The 20,221-nt window shown below is 48.7% G+C and overlaps 1 protein-coding gene across 1 annotated transcript; it reads right to left on the reverse strand.

The window, feature by feature from the left end:
* Positions 1 to 238: 238 nt before the first annotated feature.
* CTPS1 (CTP synthase 1) lies at positions 239 to 17,795 on the reverse strand. The gene is made up of 19 exons (XM_063177239.1): positions 17,773 to 17,795; positions 17,021 to 17,197; positions 16,537 to 16,707; positions 15,804 to 15,904; positions 14,550 to 14,666; positions 13,848 to 13,931; positions 13,522 to 13,602; positions 11,342 to 11,493; positions 9,328 to 9,460; positions 7,828 to 7,916; positions 6,945 to 7,039; positions 6,405 to 6,467; positions 5,629 to 5,672; positions 4,846 to 4,942; positions 4,567 to 4,622; positions 4,386 to 4,482; positions 4,007 to 4,151; positions 2,907 to 2,997; positions 239 to 1,731 (listed from the first exon to the last, which is right to left on the reverse strand). The coding sequence occupies exons 2-18, from the start codon at positions 17,184 to 17,186 to the stop codon at positions 2,913 to 2,915; spliced, it is 1,776 nt and encodes a 591-aa protein (XP_063033309.1). The 5' UTR covers positions 17,187 to 17,197; positions 17,773 to 17,795; the 3' UTR covers positions 239 to 1,731; positions 2,907 to 2,912.
* Positions 17,796 to 20,221: the final 2,426 nt, after the last annotated feature.

The raw sequence follows: 20,221 nt of genomic DNA on the forward strand, positions 1-20,221 counted from the left end.
GCACTGGAAACCTTTTCCTGCCCTGCAGAGCCTGCAGGCTCAGCCCAGGCTCCCCACGTTTCTCCAGGGCTGGAAGGAAGCTCAGTAACTTCAGACTTTGGAGCTCCACGTCTAAACCCACTGTGAATACAGCTCACAAATTTTTGTTAGCTTATTCAAGACTGGGAAGTTTTTTGCTTCAATCCTTTCCTTCCCTCCCTCCAAGCAGGCAGAACAGAGCAGGCTCCTCACTCAGTTTGTTACAAATGAGCATTTAATGACCGAGTCAGTTGCACAGTTTTGGCCAAAACAAACATTTCAGGAGGAAAAAAAACCCCACAGAGTAGTGCTGCAGCTGAGGGAGGATCCGACCCTGCCCCAGGATGGCCAGGCCAGGGCAGGAGTGGGCAGCAGCAGAGCACTGCAGCTGAGGATTCCTGCCCAACAGCTGGAACTGGCACACGAGGAATGCTCCCAGCTCTCCAGGCTCACAGCAGCTTTACAGGAATATTTAAAACAAACGAGGATTAAAGCAGGGAATGGATCACTGGGAGGGACAGGACAGGGCTTGGTTTGGTGGCTCAGCCAGGTCTGACCATGCAGCTGCTGAAATCTCTGCAACATCAGACAAGGGACACAACTTTCCTTCCATTCTTTGTTCCTTTCTCCTCAACCAAGGGCCACACAGGGCAGGGAACCGAGGCAGCTCAGCCCCACACAGCTGGACAGCAACACCCAGGCAGGGGTGGTGATCCCCTCCCTCAGGAACAGCCCTTGCAGGAGAAGGGCTCCTGCTGCAAAGCCCAGGACATGACTGCAATGAGGACAAAAAGGCTCCACTTCAATCCATGAAAAAGCACCAGGAGCTGCTGTGCCCCAGGCCAGGGACACAGCTGAAGGCAGCAGTGGTTCAGGGGCTCACTCTGTGCTCACCTCCCCCTTGATGCAAGGGGTTGGAGCTTCCCAGCCCCAGGAGCACAGGGAGGGCTCACAGGGACCCCTCAGGTCTGGGTTTCCCTGGCAGCTTTGTTCTCCTGCCCCCCAGCCTGATCCCAGTTCATCACACCCCTGCAGTGACACCTCAGCCAGAGCTGAGCATGTTCCACACTAACACTGTTCCAGGAGGATCCTCCTGGTTGTTACAAATTCATAGTGACAATGAATGCACCAAGAGCACCAGGTCTGCAAATGCTACTGAAAAAAAAAATAAACAAAAAAATCATCCCCTTCCCCCTTTCCCTGAAAAATAAAAAAAAAAGAAAAACCAAACCAAAAAGGCTGCATGAAGCTGCAGCACAGCCCAGCTCAGCCCCCAAAATCTTGTGCCATCCATAATTTCACCAGTGAGTAAAGACTGAGGAGGGAGCAGGAACACTGGAGAAAGCAGCTCCACTGTCAGTGCCCAAGGCACCCTGGTGCCAGGCACTGCCTGCCCTGCCCTGGGAAGGACTTGTGCCATGGGATTCCCCTCAGCACAGCAAATCCCACACCCAGCTTGCCTTGACCTCCAAGCTGCTGCAACTGAAAAAACTGAAGGAACTCTGCCTTTGTGAACTCTCCTCCACAAATAACCAAGATCTATAGAGAAAATAAAGGAAGGACAGAAGAGCTGAGGGAAAAAAGGGACAGGATCTCAGAACAAAAATTATAAACCCATAAGTTAGGAAAGGCCAAAGCTGAGGGTGTTGAAGCTGCTGCTGTAAGAACACCTGGAAAACCTAATGGAGACTCCTCTGTGCAGCAAGGACACACCTGGGGAGAGAAAAGGAGCAGGAATTACTGACAGGGAAGAGCCACAGCTGGAACTGCAGAGCACTGGAGGCAGAGTGTGACACAGGGGCACCTCCAGAGGCACTGAACTGCTGCCCTGGCCACGGCTCCTTCCACACAGAGCACAGGCAGTGAGCACAGCTCAGCCCCAGCCACCACCAAAGCAGCATTTTCACTGTGCTGCAGCCCAGATTTGGGTGACACAAATCCCAGGGGATGCTTCAGTGAGAGCAAGGCTCAGAGTATCTTTAGGATCAACATTTACAGGGAGAATGAATCCTTCAGCTGTTGGTGTTGTGGAGCAGTCCAACACCCAGCAGTCCCATCTGGTGCCAGTGCTGTGCCCAGGGATGGGGGGCACTGCTGTGGCAGACTGGGGCTGACCCTGCTTCCCCCTGCAGGGCACTCTGGAAGGGCAGGAGGGAAGGCCTGGAGCTCTCCAGTGCCCTGGCACTCAGCAGTGGAGCCCACACACCCACAGGGTGTGCAGATGCTGCTCAGCTCCTGCAAAATCCCCTCACAAAGCAGCCAGAGCAGGGGCAGGTGTGACATCCATGATACCCACTGCACAGAGGGAGGATGCAAATGTAAACTCTGTTTTGCTGGTGCAGTCTGAGTGCCAGGTTTTAGTGTCTTCTTCTTCCCAGGACTGTTTACATCCAGTTTTCACATCCCTGTAACACCTGCAGCCCTTACAGAGCAGAGCTTGAGCCCTAGATCTGACAGATCTCCTGTCCCACAAGATGGACACAATGGATACTTCCAAGATGTTCTTTTACTATGGTGAGGGACTGCAAAATACTGATTTTCCTAAACCCAGGAACCCCTTATGCAGCTCTGCCCCCGTTTCCAGGAGTGCTCCACTGGTGCTTTTATACAAATCTAACCCCAAATTCCTCTGTGTGTATTTCTATTTTATTGTGTGTCACTTTGCTAAGGGGACACCCATCCCCAGCTGGTCCAGAGAGGCAGCACCCAGCCCTCAGCACAGCTGGAACAGATCCAAACTGTGCCAACACATCTCAACTGTGAGCACCAGCACATCTCATGGTCTCCATTATTTCTACCAAATAATGTGGGAATCAGTTGTCAGGTGCAAAGCTTGGCCAAGAAATTTTTTTTTCCCAAAGGAAGAGGCTGAGACAATGAAACATTACCAGGAATCAGTCGTGGTTTGCTGAAGGGAACTTCAGCTCTGTTATCTCCAGGTCAGGGGAGCTGCTGCCACTCCTGTCACTGTAGGTGTCCCTGCAGGAGTAAAGGATTTGGGGTCAGGGAGCACAAGTGCTTTAAGGACAGATTAATTAATTAATTAATTAATGTGGGATGCTGCAGCACGGGGAAAACTTCAGCTCCTCCGCTGCAAGGAGCCATTTCAAACTCAAATGTGCAAAAGCAGAGTTAAAATATCCCTCCAGCCTTGGAGGCACTGAAATGAGAGTGCCTCACACATGAAACTCCTCTGGAGCACACCTGAGCACTGTGATGTTGAACCAACACAGGAATCCTGTGGTGCAGCTGCTCTGCAGCTCAGCCCACAAAGCCCACACTTGATTTTTAGCACTGCATTTGCCTGGGTTTGATACAGACACTGCTAACTCTCCTCAGCATTTGGTCTGGTTTTTGTTCAGTGCCTGTCAGCACTCAGCAAGCCCTCAGTGTGAGGGGGAGAACAGGTCAGCACCAAATGCTTGTTATTTCTTGCACAGTCCTGAGTGCCAAAGGGAATTGCAGGCACTGGGGAACAGCAGCACCATTAAATCCACCCAAAACACCACTTGCTTTGCAAACTGGAACAAAGAAAGCTGAAGTCAGCAGGAAAAAAAAAATAATAAGAGGCTGCAACCACCAGGGCCTGTTCTTTAAACCAGCAACAGGAACAAGTTTCTCATGGACCAGGGCTTGTTCTTTAAACCATCAAAGGTTTCTCATGGACCAGCCTGTACATGGGACTGTGAGGAATGCAGGGAAAAGCCCATGAGGTCTCCAGTCATGTAAAAGGCCCAAGCTCAGTTTCCCCAGAGCCTGACTGATACAGCACAAGGCTGCAGATCCTCTCCCTGAACCCAGGGCCTCTCTGTGGCCCCACAAGCAGCCCCAACACATCAGATGTGAGCTTTGAGAACAGAAGTGGAAAGAAAAGGGTGCAATACCAAGTTATCCCCAGGAGCTCTGTGCCAAGAGGATGCTCTGGGTTGTCCTGCAGGAAGCAGCACTGTCCTGTGCCAGCTCTGACTGGGGTCTGTGTGAAACCCACCTGGGGGAGAGCCTGCAGCCCTTCTGCAGGTAGTGGGTGAGCCTCCCTGCAGATGCCAGGAGGAGCCCAAAGTATGGGGGTGATGGCTTGATGGGCCTGGAGAGGAACTCGGGGTGATACTGAACACCAACGAAGAAAGGATGGTCTGAAAGCAAACAAAACATTCAGGTCAAGGCTCTCAAGCTTGGGGCTGAGCTGCAGGTGAAATCCTCTTTGTGCTGTCCATAAATGGAGAGAGACATGGGATTTTATTTTTACCACCATTTATGGATGGAATCAAGACAGTCTGAATGGTCTCACATGAAAAGCTGCTCCATTCCCCTCCAAACACTTTCCCTTGTCCATCCCACACACACAAACCAGCTGGTTAAGGACTCACCTTCCAGCTCAACCACTTCCATCCTCTCTCCCTCCTCATCCTGCCCCACAAACTTCAGACCTTGCTCTTCAAAACACTTTTTCAGTTCTGGATTGACCTAGACAATCAGAAGCAAGACAAGCCATGATCTCTTGTGTCTGGATTACACAGGATAGCTCAATACCCACATGGGCATTTTTACCTCAAATCTGTGTCTGTGTCTCTCTTCCAAGAAATCATGATCTCCATAGAGCTTCCCTGCAGAAGTAAAATGTTCCTTAGAGCAGTGATCACAGCTTTTAACACATCCATTTGATCAGCATCCTTCAGAATCTGCCACTTCTGGAGGGGATTAAATTCCCTGATCCCCATTCCCCAGCAGAACAGTCTGTGAACAGCTGCCATTCAGGGATGTTTGAACATCCCCAGGCCTCACTTCCCCCCAAGGAAACATTTCCAGAAGAGGCAAGAAGGGCCTTACTCATGATTGAATTCTTGGTTTGGAAGAGTGTCCTCCTCTTGCCAAGCCTCATTGTCCCACCCATTTGCCCAGGATTATGTTCTGGCATGTCTATGACCTGTGGAAAGAATTCAGAGAGAGGTGAGAATCAGGGAGAAATAACAATAACAGGCAGACTCTGACACATAAAAGGAAAAAAAATCCCACCAACATTCATGCAAAAAACCAAGGAAACCAGCCCAAGGAACAGAACAAGGCAGACCAACAGAACTGGGGTTGGCCTGAGTTGTTCAGTACCTATGGGAGGTTTGTGGATATTCAGAGAACTTTCACAGAGGAAATTGCCTCAGTCAGAGTTTACACAGATTGCACACACCAATACTGGGCTGTTTATTGAACTGCATTTTAAACAAACAAGCAAATTTATGGGGGAGAAAATGAAATCAGACTTGCTCACTCTGTGATAAATAACACCATAAGCTGTTTTTGGTAACTTCCTCAACTTTGAGGAAGTCAATCATTGTGGCAGACCCTGGACCAGAAACACAGAGCCTTCCACAGTTGTTCCCAGGAATTCAGGTCTGTCTGCAGCTATCATACAACAGTTAGAGTTGGAAGGGACCTTAAATCCCATCCAGTGCCACCCCTGCCATGGCAGGGACACCTCCCACTGTGCCAGGCTGCTCCCAGCCCTGTCCAACCCTGAGGGATCCAGGGGCAGCCACAGCTTCTCCTGGCCATCATGCCCAGGCATGTGCAGGAAAGTCAGGTAAGGCTATCACAAATAAATCACCATAAACTCACCACTGGATGAGAAGTTTTGGGGTCAAACTCTGTTGAGTTGGCATCTGCAAGGTAACATTGAGCAGTCAGGGGCACAGAGTGGCTCAAACCATGGCATCACCTCCAGGAGCTGCTGCTCCTCATCCCCAGAACAGCCCAGGCAGCAGGAACAGGGCTGCCAGCACAGTTCAGCACCAATTTCAAAGGCTGCAGTTGTAGGATAACCCACCCTCATTCAGGAAATCTCACCCTCAAATACAGAAATAAAGGCAGAGAGGGGGAAAGGAGCACAGTGGTCTGAGGAATTCCTTTTTCCTCACCCTCATTACTGCAGAGAATCAAAGAGCCAGGCTGAGAACTCAATGTAGCACCCTCTGAAGGGAGCTGTGTTAACAATCCAAGCAGAGGGGCTCAGAAGACAACTCCACTCACTGAAGGAGCTGCAGCTGCTGACTGCCTGAACTGCTGTTTGGGCTTCATTGCCACTGGCTGCAGTGGGAATTTGCCATGGTGTTTCATTTTCAGGAGCTAAGAACCTCATGTTGAGCAATAGGAAGTTTTCTGTCATTTTCAGCATGACTTACTCCTTTGATTTTTATTTAAATAGGGCAAGGAAATTGCTCTTTTTTAAGTTGAATTAGCAAAAGACATAGGGATTTTTACAGGTCTAGGTAAAAAAATAAACTGACCTATGAAAAACTTCAAATCACAGGTATCTAAAAAAGTCTAAAAAGTATCTAAAAAAGTCACAGCAACCCAAGAAATGACCAAAGGCAGGAAGGGTTTTGTGCCATTACCTCTCCAACCAAGGACACTGCGAGCAAACTCCACCACTGCCAGCTGCATTCCCAGACAGACTCCTGTGGAAGGACAGACAGGACATGGATCAGGTCAGGACTGGGACCTCTGAGCCCTTGCTGCAAGCACACACACCCTCACAGAGGATCCTGAGCCAGAGGAAAACCTGGATGAGGCAGATCTTTGGGATTTAGGGCTCTGTAGTCCTGACAAGCTTCACTTCCCTCCCTTTCCCATCCCCTCTGCTCAAACTCCAGTTTCTCACCACAGACACTTCACTGAAATGCAGCCTTGTATCTCCTGGTGCCAAGATCACCAGAGCCTGATGTGAAACATCCCCAGACTGCAATCCCCTCATTACACACTCCCTGTCAGCCAGCCCAGCCAACTGTGAGCACTTCAGAGCCAAGCAGGGGTGAGGCTGCACTGCCTGCTCATCCCACACACCAGTGAAGATCAGGGCAGCTCCTGCTGCAGAGCACTACAGACACCTTCAACCTCCTTTCCTTTATTTCTTATGGATGAAACATTATTCTCACCTAAAAAAGGTTTTTTCTGTTTCCTTGCCCAGGAAATAGCTTGGATTTTGCCTTCTGTCCCTCGAACACCAAATCCACCAGGAACCAGAACTCCACTGCATGAGGATGAAGAGATTCCATTCAGCATGGCTGCCCCAAACCACAAACCCACAAATCACCTCCCTCCCATAAAATCCTGGCCTTGCAAGGCCTCTCTGCCCTGAAAAGGGCCCTGAACCAGCCACATGGCAAGGCCAGGCTGCAGCACTTTCCACATGAGCTGTCACATAAAGAGGGGGAAATATTTCATAAATGCCAATTTTACCTTCCCAAAGGTAAATATCTCAAAGGTTCCCATGCAGAAATGGTTCATGCTGTGGGACTCACACACCCTGCCCCAAACGTGTTTGCAAACACATCACCCAGCCAGGCCCATGCTGAGGAAAGCCCAGTGCCAGGTTGTCCCAACACCAAACTGCAGGAGGTTCTTTATTCTGCTCTCACTCCAATCCTGAGGGGTAAAAGGCCCCACTTTTCTTGGTTTTGTGCTAATTCTTGGCACTCCTCTGCATACCAATGCTTTTCCCCCTCTCACACTATTTCTGAAGAACTTGTTACCCCATTTACATCTTCCATCCTCACTCTGGCTTCATCAGTACCTTTCCTTCCTCCTGATTTCCTCTGTTTCCACTTGATCATGCAGGTGTGCATATCCTCACCAGCAGGACCATTCCCCCGACCCCCCTCACTTATTTAACAATTCTCCATTTAACACCTTCTCCTAAATGTCCCTGAGAGGTGTCTGGGGCCTTGTCAGAGTGTGCTGAAAACAGATTTATCAGACATTCTGCTGAAAACAGATTTATCAGACATTTTCCAAGGAAAGGGCCACAGCAGAACTTACTCAGCACCACAGAGCTTCTGCCAGGCCTCGTGGTACCTGACAGGCTCCTCCTGCAGAGTGTCTGGCTCCAAGTCAGCAGAGTCAATGTACTGGGAAGAAATCCAAAAAAAAAAGATGATGAGATACTGAGACAGCATCATTCCTCCTGGAAACCTCTGGGTTTGTTTCCTAATGGATCCTTTAGTTTTTTTTTCTGGGCTGATTTCCCATCTGTTAGCCAAGAAAACTCCTTTCCTCACCCCCTGTTCCTGGTGCACAAACAGAACCCATGGTTTCTGTGTCCTCCCCTCTCTGCAGCCCTGCTGGGACTCACACCCAGCCCCTGAGCCCCAGCCTGTGATGGTCAATGTGAGGAAGGTGGGAGCATGGGGCTGTGCAGACACAAACCACCACACAAAGAGGAAAAAAACCTGTCCCTCTCTCATCAAATAAACATCTCCTTCAAGAGGCACTGCAGAGGAAACAGGCTATGGTGAAACAGGCTGCTGTAATTAAAGGGTGTTATGACAATGGAAAAAACCCTGCAATTTTTCCATTTTCTCATCTCCAGCATTCCATTACCTCTGAACTTCTGGATGGTCTGGCAGGCTGCTGACCCTTTAAAAGAACAATTTTGTCCTCCTTTTTTGTTTGTTTTTTGGAAGTTGCAAAACTACCAATCAGTTCTTTAAGTAACTACAGTTACTCAGTTCTCCCTGCACAAGGCTCACAGAGCTCACTTCACTCCTGAGCCACTCAGACACAGCTGTGCCAGGGAATACCCACAGATCCACGTGCAGGGTTTGCACTTTACCAATCTTGTTTTGCTTATTTTCACCTCTACTCATTTTGGAAGTTGAAAGGAAACCCTGACCTAGATCAGCACTGTTAAAAAGCAATCACTTATTTCCATGACTCACTGACATCATGGAACTGCTGGGCATTTAGAAATCTATTGAAATGAAATTTAAATTTCTAGCAACAGGTAGAATTCCTATTTCACCTCTTCAGAGCATCCAGCTATGACCAAGACCCCTGAAAGCATCTGTGCATCCAAACCAGCATGAAAACTTTAGTAAAGCCAGAGGCAGGGGCATCATAAAACCTGAGTACCACAAGGTTAACAACAACAAAAAGGATAAAACAACAAAAAGGATAAAACAACAAAAAGGATAAAACAACAAAAAGGATAAAACAACAAAAAGAATCACTTATAACAAGTGTCAGAGAAATGAGAGCAGAGAGTGCCACCTCCAATCCATCCACCACTGTCACAGTGGAGTTTCCATCCATGCCAGCTCACAGGAGGACAGGCTGCTTTGCTCTGAAGCTGCTTTAGGCCTGATAACAGCTGTTTTAAAGCTCTTATAATCAAAACAACTGTTTTGGTGCAAGGATAATTTGGATGTTCAGTGGCTGAATCACTTCTCCCTTTCTGTCTACGGCTTTGTGGAAATCTGAGTTAGGATGGGCAGCACTGATGGGTTGGAGTTTTTCCCCCACACACAGAGCCAGCCCTACCTTGATGTCAAGTTTGTGGTTGATGGCCAGGGCAGAGTGCTCCAGGGCTTTGATGACAGATGCATAGGAGTCAGAAAATTTGGTGTATTTGCCCACCAGGGCAATGGAGCACGTTTCAAGCAGACGGTCGTACCTGCAGGACACCAGAGCACACAGGTTATTCCAGCAGCAACAGGACAGGGGTGCAATCTTCCATTCTCTTCAGCTTTCCAAGGAACAAACAAACTTTTCCTGCTCTCCTCAGTGTGTCCAGCAGAGCTGACGTCCTTGCAGGAGTGACCTTTTACAATAATTATGATTTAGAAACATCAAAGCGAGATCAAACCCAGAACAATGACTGAGGAAAACACTTGCAGAAAGCCACACATAAATTAACTCCTCTGTGCTGATGATGAAAAGCCACTCTGAGCAGATCCAAGCTGCCTTTTCAGGAAGCTGTATCAGATTCAAAGGCTGCAGTGAACTCCTAGGAGAGGATCAAAGCACAGCCTGGTGTATGTTTGTACTGCACAGCATCTTCCCACGCTGCTGCTGAGCTCCTATCAGCAGCTCCACACACAGAAAGCATTTCTGCAGCCCTGAGGCTGTGCTGCCTCCACCCTCAATCCCCAGCACCTGGCAGCACAGGATTCACACAGAATTCCTGGCCACAGCCAAGAGTTTGTTTGAAGTTTCTCTCAGAATTGCTAAACAACTTCAGCCCAGCTGGTGACAAGGGCATTTCCCATCAACAAGAAATGTTATTGACAGGGCTGGCTTATGTCAAGGAAATCAAGGAAAGCATCTACATCTTGAAAATTAATTTATTTTAAGAAAAAGCATATTTAAGGCTTCAGCTGACATTCAAGCACTTTCTGAAAAGACTGTATTCACCATTTCTCCATGAACTGTGAGTCTATTCCTCACAATAAAAAACCCCCCACAATTCAGTTTCTCAATTTCAGGAGTCTCAGAACAGGTACCAAACTTGTCTCACTTGCCTGAAAGCACTCTCAGAGATACTCTTTGACACTCCTGACATCTCCATATAGCTACAAAAAGGATTTCAACACTTTGTAATGTTACTGAGAGTTTGGGGTTTTTTTTAATAAAAAGGGAGGGCAGAGCTGTCCAGCTGTTAATAACTTCAAGAGCTTTTAATAACTTCAAGAGCTTTTAATAACTTCAAGAGCTTTTAATAACTTCAAGAGCTTTTAATAACTTCAAGCTGGGTTTGACTCAGACAGTAAACTTCCAACAGAAGATAAGGATCTCACTAAGTTTATCTCACAGGATTTTATGGAGAGAAGGCTGAGGGAAGTGGGGTGGTTCAGCCTGAAGAAGAAAAAGCCCCAGGGAGAGGGAGACATTATGGAAGCCTTCCAGTTAAGAGGATTTATGAGAAACTTTTTAGTAGGGTCTGTTGTGCCTGGACAAGTGGTGATGGTTTTAATCTAAAAGAGGAGAGATTCAGGCAGATATAAGGATGGAGTTTTGTACAATGAGAGGGGTGAGGCACTGGCACAGGTTGTCTGAAAGCCATTCAGTTGTTTTAGCAGCACAATAATGAATGAAGTTCAGAGCAGCTCTTGCAAGCAAAAGAAACTCAGCTGGAATAAAAATTCCACATTCTAATCCAGTCAGGGTTTCTGTCTTCACCTCCAAGGGTCTGCAGGATCATCACTGCATTAAGGCTCAGCTAAACAAAGCAGGAGGAACAGAAATTGGAGCTGTAGGATTTTTGGTTTCATCAAGCCTGACATCTCTGAGATAACACATAATTTTCATTTCCATTTGAAAGCATTAATAAAATTTTTGTTAGTTCAACATGAATGCTTTGGGAAGAACCTCCCACAGCAGCTGTGGAAACATTCAAAGTGCAGATGGGGCTCTGAGCAAAAGTAAAAAACCAATGTGAGCATGTAAGAATAGACCTGAGGAACAGGAAAAGACACACATTATCTCAAACAATCAACAACCAAGAACAGAAACGAATCCTGAAGTGTGCTGCAGTGTGCCCAGCAGTGCAGCTCACCTGTCTGCCATCTCCTTCCACTTCATGAGCATCCTCCTGGGCTGCCTCTCGATGGGCAGGTCCAGCCTGTGCCTGAAGTAATCCACAACCCCCTGCTCCTCCAGCAGCAGAGGAACCCGGTAGATGGAGGAGACATCATGGACACAAATGACCTGTTCAGAAAATAATCATTACAACAGCCATCCAGTGCCTGTACAATCATTTTTATTCAGATAGTCAGAGTGTTCCTTAGCAGAAAACCATATGATCACCTAAACTTCCAGACAATAACATTTTGAAGAATGTAATGTAGCCATGATATTTTCTGAAAAATCCTTTCCTTAGGATTTCTCCTCCTGAGAAGCTGAGAGGCCTCAGGAACAAAATGCAAACATTGATTATCTGCTGCTGTGGAATGCAACAGGTGCATCTGGGATTGGCCCATGTTGGTTGTTTCTAATTAATGGCCAATCACAGTCAGCTGGCTCAGACTCTCTGAGCCACAAACCTTTGTTATCATTCTTTCTTTTTCTATTCTTAGCCAGCCTTCTGATGAAATCCTTTCTTCTATTCTTTTAGCATAGTTTTAATATAACATATATCATAAAATAATAAATCAGCCTTCTGAAACACGGAGTCAGATCCTCATCTCTTCCCTCACCCTAAGACCCCTGTGAACACCACCACAATATAACTATCAGTAGTTTAATACTGGTTTGTTTATACTTGAAAAAGCCATTTCTTCAGCACTTCCAAGGTATTGCTGCTCCCTGGAGCCCCTTGGAAGGGGCAGAACACAGTAACCCAGCAGGAGAGTCAGCTGGCCAGCACTTCATGTGAGCAGCACTCAGCAAAGTTCAAAGAACAGCCCAGAGAGGCTCCTGTGATGCAGAATCACAAATGAAGCTCCAGACAAACAAACTGCCACAGGCACAGCTTCCCCCTTCCTTCACTGTCCTTCCTAACCAGGGCTCCCAGTCTGAGTGAAACCCAGGGCAATCTGTGACCCCAGTGCCCCTCATCCAATTTGGGATTACACAATTATGAGCAAAGAATTCTTAGGTCAATGAGGAAAATCTACATCAACAGTTCTAGTGCACTGAAATGGGAAAAGATGGCTCAGGACAAATGTCACCTGTCCATTAATAATGAACCTGTACTTTGAGGATCCAATACAGACTGGCAAAACTTCTTTAAATCCTCATTTTGGCAAAACTTTTTAAAATCCTCATTTCCACTGACTCAAATGAAAGCAGAGTTCAGTTCTGCACCAGTCAAACCTCTCTGGCTGCACAGTTTCCTCTTTTACTGCTCACTTCTCAATCCAAGTCCAACAGCAGTCAGAGCAAGAACTACACAGAACTGCATTAAACTTCCTGGAAAGGGACAAGAGCCAACTGATTCTGAATTCCTGGCCAACAAGAGGTAGATATTTTACTGATGACACATCAACATTATTGCCAGCAGTGCAGTGCTTGAAATTGCAGGACTCAAGTTTGGTCTTGCTATAGAGCAGATTAAAGAAAATTACTTGACAGAACATGGGATTGTGAAGTTTTATACTCAGTCTTTCACAAAAAGACAACATTTTTCAAGCTCCAGCTGGATTGCAAAGTGCTAAAACTCAGCCTACACATTTCTGACTATTTTCCAAGGTCTACCTTAGAGTGTTACAAGTCTCAGTACAGAAAGAATCGTGCAAATATGGAATTTGTGTATATCACAACCTTCAAGTGAAGCACAGCTTCTCCCAAACACCATTTCAACCTCTCTGAGAAATCTCTCCTCCAGAATTCTTGGGCAGAACAATAATATTGTGAAAAGAGCAGAAGCACAGTCATATATCCTTTAAAACTAATTTTGGGTAATCTTTTCACCTCTAAATACTGGAAAATCTTGTTCTATGTTCACAGAAGGAAAGTGGAACTATAATTAAGGTTAAAACAGTGATTCAGAAATCACCGTGGATTCCATAGAACCTTATACCAATCACCTTACAAGAAAACCTGGGTGCTGGCACAACAAAGAATTGGTTTAGCAGCAGGTTCATGTGTCAGGAAGGGAGGCAAGACAAAGCAGCAAATGAATTATGCAGCTACCAAAACACAGAGCTAGAACTGCTGCACTAGACAAAACTCCCCTCAGCATCTGACAAGCAGCTCCAGTATTTACTGCAAGGAAGCACAGACAGCAATCCTCACCTGTTCTGGTTCAACATGACAGAACATGGAAATCTTTTCTTTTACTGAGGTATCCAGTGGAGTGGAGCACCTGCAAACAATCTAACACAGCAGCAACATCAGGGTTGTGATGCAAACAGAAACACTCAGGCATTCATAAAACAAACCTCTAGAAAAGAGCTGTCTTTGTGCAGCCTCTGATTTGAGAAAAAAAAAAAAAAACATAATTCAGTTTCTTTTCCTTATTTATCACCACTATAGAAGAGTTCTCATAGAATTACTTAGACAAGACTGCTGCTGCAACATGCCAGATTTTTACATTTAAAGCCAAGCTACACAAACCTTACCAGATCTGGAGAGAGTCCCAGACCTCTGAGCTCACGAACACTGTTCTGGGTGGGTTTGGTCTTCTGCTCCCCTGTCGAGCTTGGCTGGCCAGAGAAGAGCAGTGGGTGCATCAGATTGTGATAAGCAGCAATGATTCAGCAGGTTAATATCTCAGACATCTCATAAAAACTTTGACTCAGCTCTTGGACAATTCACTTGAACCATTTAATCCCCAGGACTGAGAGCAGCAGCAGGAACCCAAATTTCAATCTGCCCACTGCAGTGCAGGAAGGAGAGGGACAGGACCCTAAGGTTTATCCATTGCTCCTTCCAAATACCTAATTTTCATATTTCTGATTTTTCTTTATAAATCACCTGGCCTGGACAGAAGGGGGAAAAGGGACAAGAGAACAAAGATTGATCTGCACTCCATAATTATCAATCTGCTCTGTCAAATCCAGTTCAGTCTGACACAAGGAATCCTCATGCTGCATTTCTGCAACTCCCAAACCTTTATTACACATTTACACCCGTTGAAAAGTTCTTTTTAAATTCCTGTGAGACTGTTTAAATACATCAGCATATAATCTCTGCATTTCTTCCAGAAGTTGATATATACACAGAAATACAGAAGTAACAGCACTTAAGCATTTCAGAAATACCTATTTAGGAAATTTTGGACTGAGGAAGGTTCTGCCCACCAGTATGTTCCAGGTCCTTACCTGGGGAACCAGGCTGACATGAATGTTGCAGAAATTCTCTCTTTTGGCCTTGAACTGGAACTGGCGGAAGGCCTCGATGAACGGCATGCTCTCGATGTCACCCACGGTGCCCCCGAGCTGGCAACACACACACACACACACAGTGGGAGTTACTGCCAAAACCTGCCCAAGGGGCACACTAGAGACATGAAAATACACATCATCTACTCCAGGTGCTATTCTACTGTCATCATTTCCCCACAAATCAAAAATCCCCAAGAAAAACAGCTTCTGCTATGGGCAGCGCCTCAGAGGCGTCGGCTTGACTTCTATTTTCTAGTCAGAGAAAAGACTTAGATGTGAAAATTATGATTTATGAACATTAGGTGGCACTGAGAAGCAAAATTCCTGTTAAGTTTTAGGACTATACAGAGTGGACGCGTGCAGGAACAGATGCAAGACAGACAGTGCCTCCTGGGTACCTGAGATCTGGGCCGGTGATCCTGGCACACAAACTGGCTGCAGGCAGAGTCCAAGTCACCCTGCCCTGGGCTCTGTGACAAACTCCCTCTCCTGTGTTAGCACATCCCAGCAGCCAGCTCAGCACTCCCAGAGCCCTCACCCTGCTCTGTGTCCTTCTGGCAGCAGAATGCTCCACAAACACCCTGAGAAGGGCCACCACTACCTTGTGCCAGTTCCTGCTGCGTGTCTGTGCTTGAACTGGTCACTGGCAGGAGGAAACACAACTGAGCCCAGAGGGGGATTTACCTCCCCTCCCTCCATCCACCAAGGGAGAAGAGGGCACAGCACAATTAACTCAGACTGGAATACTGAGCTAAAAAAATTCATTCTGTAGGTTAATTCATAGAATATCCTGAGCTGGAAGGGACCAATGAGTCCAGTCTAAAACCCTGCACAGACCCCCCAGCAACCCCACCCTGGGCAACACTCCTGGAGCTCTGGCAGCCTCAGGGCTGTGCCCATTCCCTGGGCAGCCTGGGCAGTGCCAGCACCCTCTGAGGAAAGAACCTTGCCCTGATCTCCAGTCTAAATCTCCCCTGACACAGCTCCAGCTGTTCCCTGGGGTCCTCTGGGGCTGCCCCTCATGAGGCAGCAATTCAAAAGATGAATAATTGAAAATAACAAGGGAAATTTTTAACCCATTCAATAACACACAAAGTTGAACATTTCTGCAAAGAAAAAATGCAAAATATGCACATAATCAGCTTACTGCAAACAAGAAACAAAACTATCTACTTTTGAAAAGTTACAAACCTCAATCACACAAACTTGGGGTTCAATGCCATCTTCATCCACAGGAATCCGTGCCTGCCTCATCACCCATTCCTGTATGGCATCTGTGATGTGGGGAACAACTGGAAAAGAAACCCAGGCAAGGGTTAAAGTCCCCACACGTTTCTCCCTCTTAACTCATTAAAGAGCAAATTACTGACAATCACTGGCCAGTGCTCCCCATAGGGCTTGAGCAGGAATTTTTGTCTTTAAAGAACTGTGCATTTTTGAAGTGATTATTCTTGGCTGTGATTTTCAAGGGCCTTGGCAGGAAATTGAACCCTGCCTTAATTTAAACACATGTAAGCAACGTTTCCTTTAAGCTGAAAGAGTCAAGCACAAACTGTTCTTTGCCCTAAATAGAGAAAGTAACTCTCTTTTTAACTGTTTGTAAAAATCCTGATGTTAACCAGCTGTGAAGAGTGGTTAAAAAGAGACTGATCTGATACTCAGAAATCCTTTGGGTTTTCTAATGACATGAGTTAACAAAAGCATTTACCATTTTAACCAGCTAAAAAACAACCCCAGTATTGGCCTGAAAGTCTGTTCACATTTATCACTGGGTACATTAGACAGCTGGACCCAAGTCCAGCACAGTCCAAACACAGGCAGGATGGTGCAGAGCCTCAAGCAAAGATGAAAGGCAAAAGCATCCGGCCAGGGTTGAAATATACAGAATGCACTTCTAGGCACCAGGAAAGAAGTTTTGCATCACCTTGGACCGTTTTGCCAAGATAATCTCCCTTCCTCTCCTTGTTAATGACATACTGGTAGATCTTCCCCGTGGTCAGGTTGTTGTCTTTGGTCAGTCGGATATCGAGGAAGCGCTCGTAGTTGCCGAGGTCCAGGTCCACCTCCCCTCCATCATCCAGCACAAACACCTCCCCTGCAGGCACAGAAACAGGCACACGTGTCGGGAACATAAGGAAACTCCTTCCGTGATTGCCACGAGTTCAGGAGTAGCGAACAGAACTGAAAGCCTTCATAACCGAGAGGAGCAGCTCTGGGGACCGAACCCCTTCAGGCAGCAGCAAGAACAGGCAGAGCACATCTGTGCTGTGGGCACAGCAGCCGGCCCGCAGTGCTGGCAGGCTCAGGAGCAGGCACAAAGGCTCGTACAAAGGAAACGATTCACGGCGAGGAAAGGCAGCCCCGGCACCACCCGGCAGCCCCCGACACCGAGCCCGCGGGGCACCCACCGTGCTCGTACGGAGAGAAGGTGCCGGCGTCGATGTTGATGTAGGGGTCGATCTTGATGGAGGTGACATGCAGCCCGCAGGACTTGAGGATGGTGCCGATGCTGCTGGCGATGATGCCCTTGCCGATGCCCGAGATCACGCCGCCCGTGACCAGGATGTACTTCATCTGCCCCGAGCCTGGACACGACAGACACCGAACGGCACCGCCTCAGCGCGGGCTCTGCCGGGGGAACGCGCTCTGGGCGCTGACATTGCTGACAGCGGCCCCCGGGCCGGTGTGATGCCCGCTGACACTCCTGACAGCGACCCCTGGGCCGCGTCCTGCCCGCCGCTGAGGGCCGGTGCGCTGCCCGCTGACATCGCTGACAGCGACCCCCGGGCCGTGCTCAGGGCCGGTGCCCTGCCCGCTGACATCGCTGACAGCGACCCCCGGGCCGTGTCCCGCCCGCCGCTGAGGGCCGGTGCCCTGCCCGCTGATATCCCTGACAGCGACCCCTGGGCCGCGTCCTGCCCGCCGCTGAGGGCCGGTGCCCTGCCCGCTGACACTCCTGACAGCGACCCCCGGGGCCGTGTCCCGCCCGCCGCTGAGGGCCGGCGCGCTGCCCGCTCCTCCCGCCATAAATTCCCGCCACCGCCGCCCGCGTGGCCCCGCCGCCAGGCCCGCGGGGTCCGCGTGGTCCCGCTCTGCCGCCCGCCCCGGTCGCGTCCCCCCCCTTCAGCGCTGCCCGGATGGTCCCGCCCGCCGCTCTCACCTGGGGCCGCCGGGCGCGCGGACAGCGCGCGCGCGGGGGGAGCGGGCGGGAGGTGCGGAACGCGCGCGGCGCCGCTCCCGGCCGGCTCGGCTGGGAACCGCATGAGGCCCAGCTGCGCCTCTGAGCATGCGCGGGGCGGGGCGGGCAGGGGGCGGGTCCAGAGCCTGAGGGCGGGGGCGTCGCCGGAGCCGGGATAGCCCCGCCCCGGCCCCCTCATGGAGGGCCGGCACGGCCGTGGGATCTCGGGATGAGGTGGGGTGGAAAAAACCTTTGCCATCATCCAGTCCGACCTATGAGCTAATCATGTCCCCAAGTGCCATATCCACACCTTTCTTGAACGCTTCCAGGGATGGGGGCTCCACCGCTGCCCTGACAGTCTAGGCCAGGACAATCTTTCAGCAATGAAATTCGCGATATCCACCCTGAGCTGCCCTGGCCCAGCCTGAGGCCGTTCCCTCTGCTCCTGTCCCTGTTCCCTGGGGCACAGCCCGACCCCCCCGGCTGTGCCCTCCTGGCAGGAGCTGTGCAGAGCCACAAGGGCCCCCTGAGCCTCCTTTGCTCCAGGCTGAGCCCCTGCCCAGCTCCCTCAGCCCCTCCTGGGGCTCCAGCCCTTCCCAGCTCCCTCAGCTGTGCCGGAGGTGGATTCTGTCACTGTTGGCCACATTTTCTGCTGTCCGTGTGTCCTGCCAGCACATTTCCCCAAGGATATGTCCCCTGGGTGTTGATAGCTCTGTGGGCAGAGATGTCTCTTTGTTTTCCGGGGCTGTCCCCTCGCTGCTGGCACTTGGTGACCCTGCCCAGGAGTGCAGTGCCTGCTGCCCCCTTGGAGGAAGCGTTTGCTTTCAGAATTACCTGGCCATGCTCATTTGTTCCTCCACAAAGCACTCTTCCTGTTTTCTGCTGTCCCACAAGTAGCTCCTAAGTGGGAAATAAAAAAAAAACAACATTTCCAACACATTTTCTGCAGAATGGTGGCCACAGGTTTGGTGGCAGTGAGATGGGTGACAGCAGCAAGGGCTGTGTGTGCTCGGGCTGTCACTGTCACTGCCTGGTGGCACATCCTGATAAGGCACAGGGAGGCTGAGCTCTCCCTTTAGACATCCCAGCTTTTCCCATTTCATGAGTGAGGCACAAGATAAGTGTCTTGTAGCTGAAGGGAAGTCCATTCTTGTGGAGATGTGTGTAACCTCGATGGGAGCATTAACTTCAGCACACACAAATCCTCTTCTCAGTGCCTCATTAAAGGCCTCAGGGCTTGGACATCCCGTGGTGCTCAGGAGAGAACTGCACACAGTGGGAGCTATTGTGAACATTAAATGGTGTGGAATAACAGTGACCCAGAAAAGTCAGATCACAAATATCTCAAGTTATGCAAAATTACATCTGCTTTTTGCTGAAGTGTATGTGGATGTGTGTGTTTCACCCTTAATTTTTCCCTCAGTAAGTTTTGCCCTCACAGTGCCTTGTTCTCAGCTCTCAGCAAAATACAGACTGAATATTTCCCTTTCAGAAATGTGAAATGAGATGAAATGGATCTGCTCTGTTTATTTAACAGGATTTGATTCACGACAAAACAACTTAACTGGAAAACATTGCTGGGAGGACTGGCATAGCTGGGGGGAATGTTAATATGTTACTGGGATTATGCAAGGAATGAATAGACTGGAATCCTCAAACACTCACTTGAACTTCCTTGCAGTTTAGGGGCCTATTTGTAAGGAAAGGCTTATTGTGATGTTACATTAATATAACATTAATGACAGTGATAATAATAAATTATATATTATGTATGACAGTCAGGACAGCCTCCTCTTACATGGTCCCTCCTGAAGGTGACAGGGTGACCTGTTGCAACAAGATTTTGAGACTGAAATACCATTTTCAGGCAGTGACTCTTTTCTCTGTGACCTATCAAAGAAGTGGCTGAAGATGGCCCTGAACTGGAATGTTCCTGACAGAATATCCAGGAGCTTGCAGACCCCTGTGGGGCTGCCACCCCACCACTGGGCAGCACTGCAGAGAAAACACTTTGTCTTTATTGTTACCAGTGTTGCTTATCACCACAGGTGTCTGATGTGTACATTTAGCACTCATATCATGGTGCGTGGGTGTCAGCTCATGCTCTTCTGACTGATTCCTACTCCAAATGCCCTGCACATGCCCCAGGTGGCAGCAGTGTGGGTGAGGACATCCCTGTCACCATCTCCATCCATGCTGACCCCATCCCTTGTTAGCAGCAGAGGGCTTTGCAGAACTCTGGTATCACCAAGGACAGACAGCACACTTGGAATCACAGAATCCCAGGATGGTTTGGGTGGGAAGGGACCTTAAAGGTCCTCTTGTTCCATCCCCTGCCATGGGTAGGGACACCTTCCACTATCCCATGTTGATCCAAGCTCTGTCCAGCCTGGTCTTGAACACCTCCAGGCAGAGCATCTCATGTGCTGGG

The sequence above is a fragment of the Melospiza melodia genome, chromosome 27 (genome assembly GCF_035770615.1).
Source record: "Melospiza melodia melodia isolate bMelMel2 chromosome 27, bMelMel2.pri, whole genome shotgun sequence".
NCBI lineage: Eukaryota > Metazoa > Chordata > Aves > Passeriformes > Passerellidae > Melospiza > Melospiza melodia.

Coding starts and splice junctions, on each gene's coding strand:
- CTPS1 (XM_063177239.1), bottom strand. CDS start 17,186: ATGAAGTACATCCTGGTCACGGGCGGCGTGATCTCGGGCATCGGCAAG. Junction 9,461..11,341: donor TGGAAGGAGATGGCAGACAG/GTGAGCTGCACT, acceptor GGTGTCCTGCAG/GTACGACCGTCTGCTTGAAA. Junction 2,998..4,006: donor GGCTGCAGGCTCTCCCCCAG/GTGGGTTTCACA, acceptor TTACTCCTGCAG/GGACACCTACAGTGACAGGA.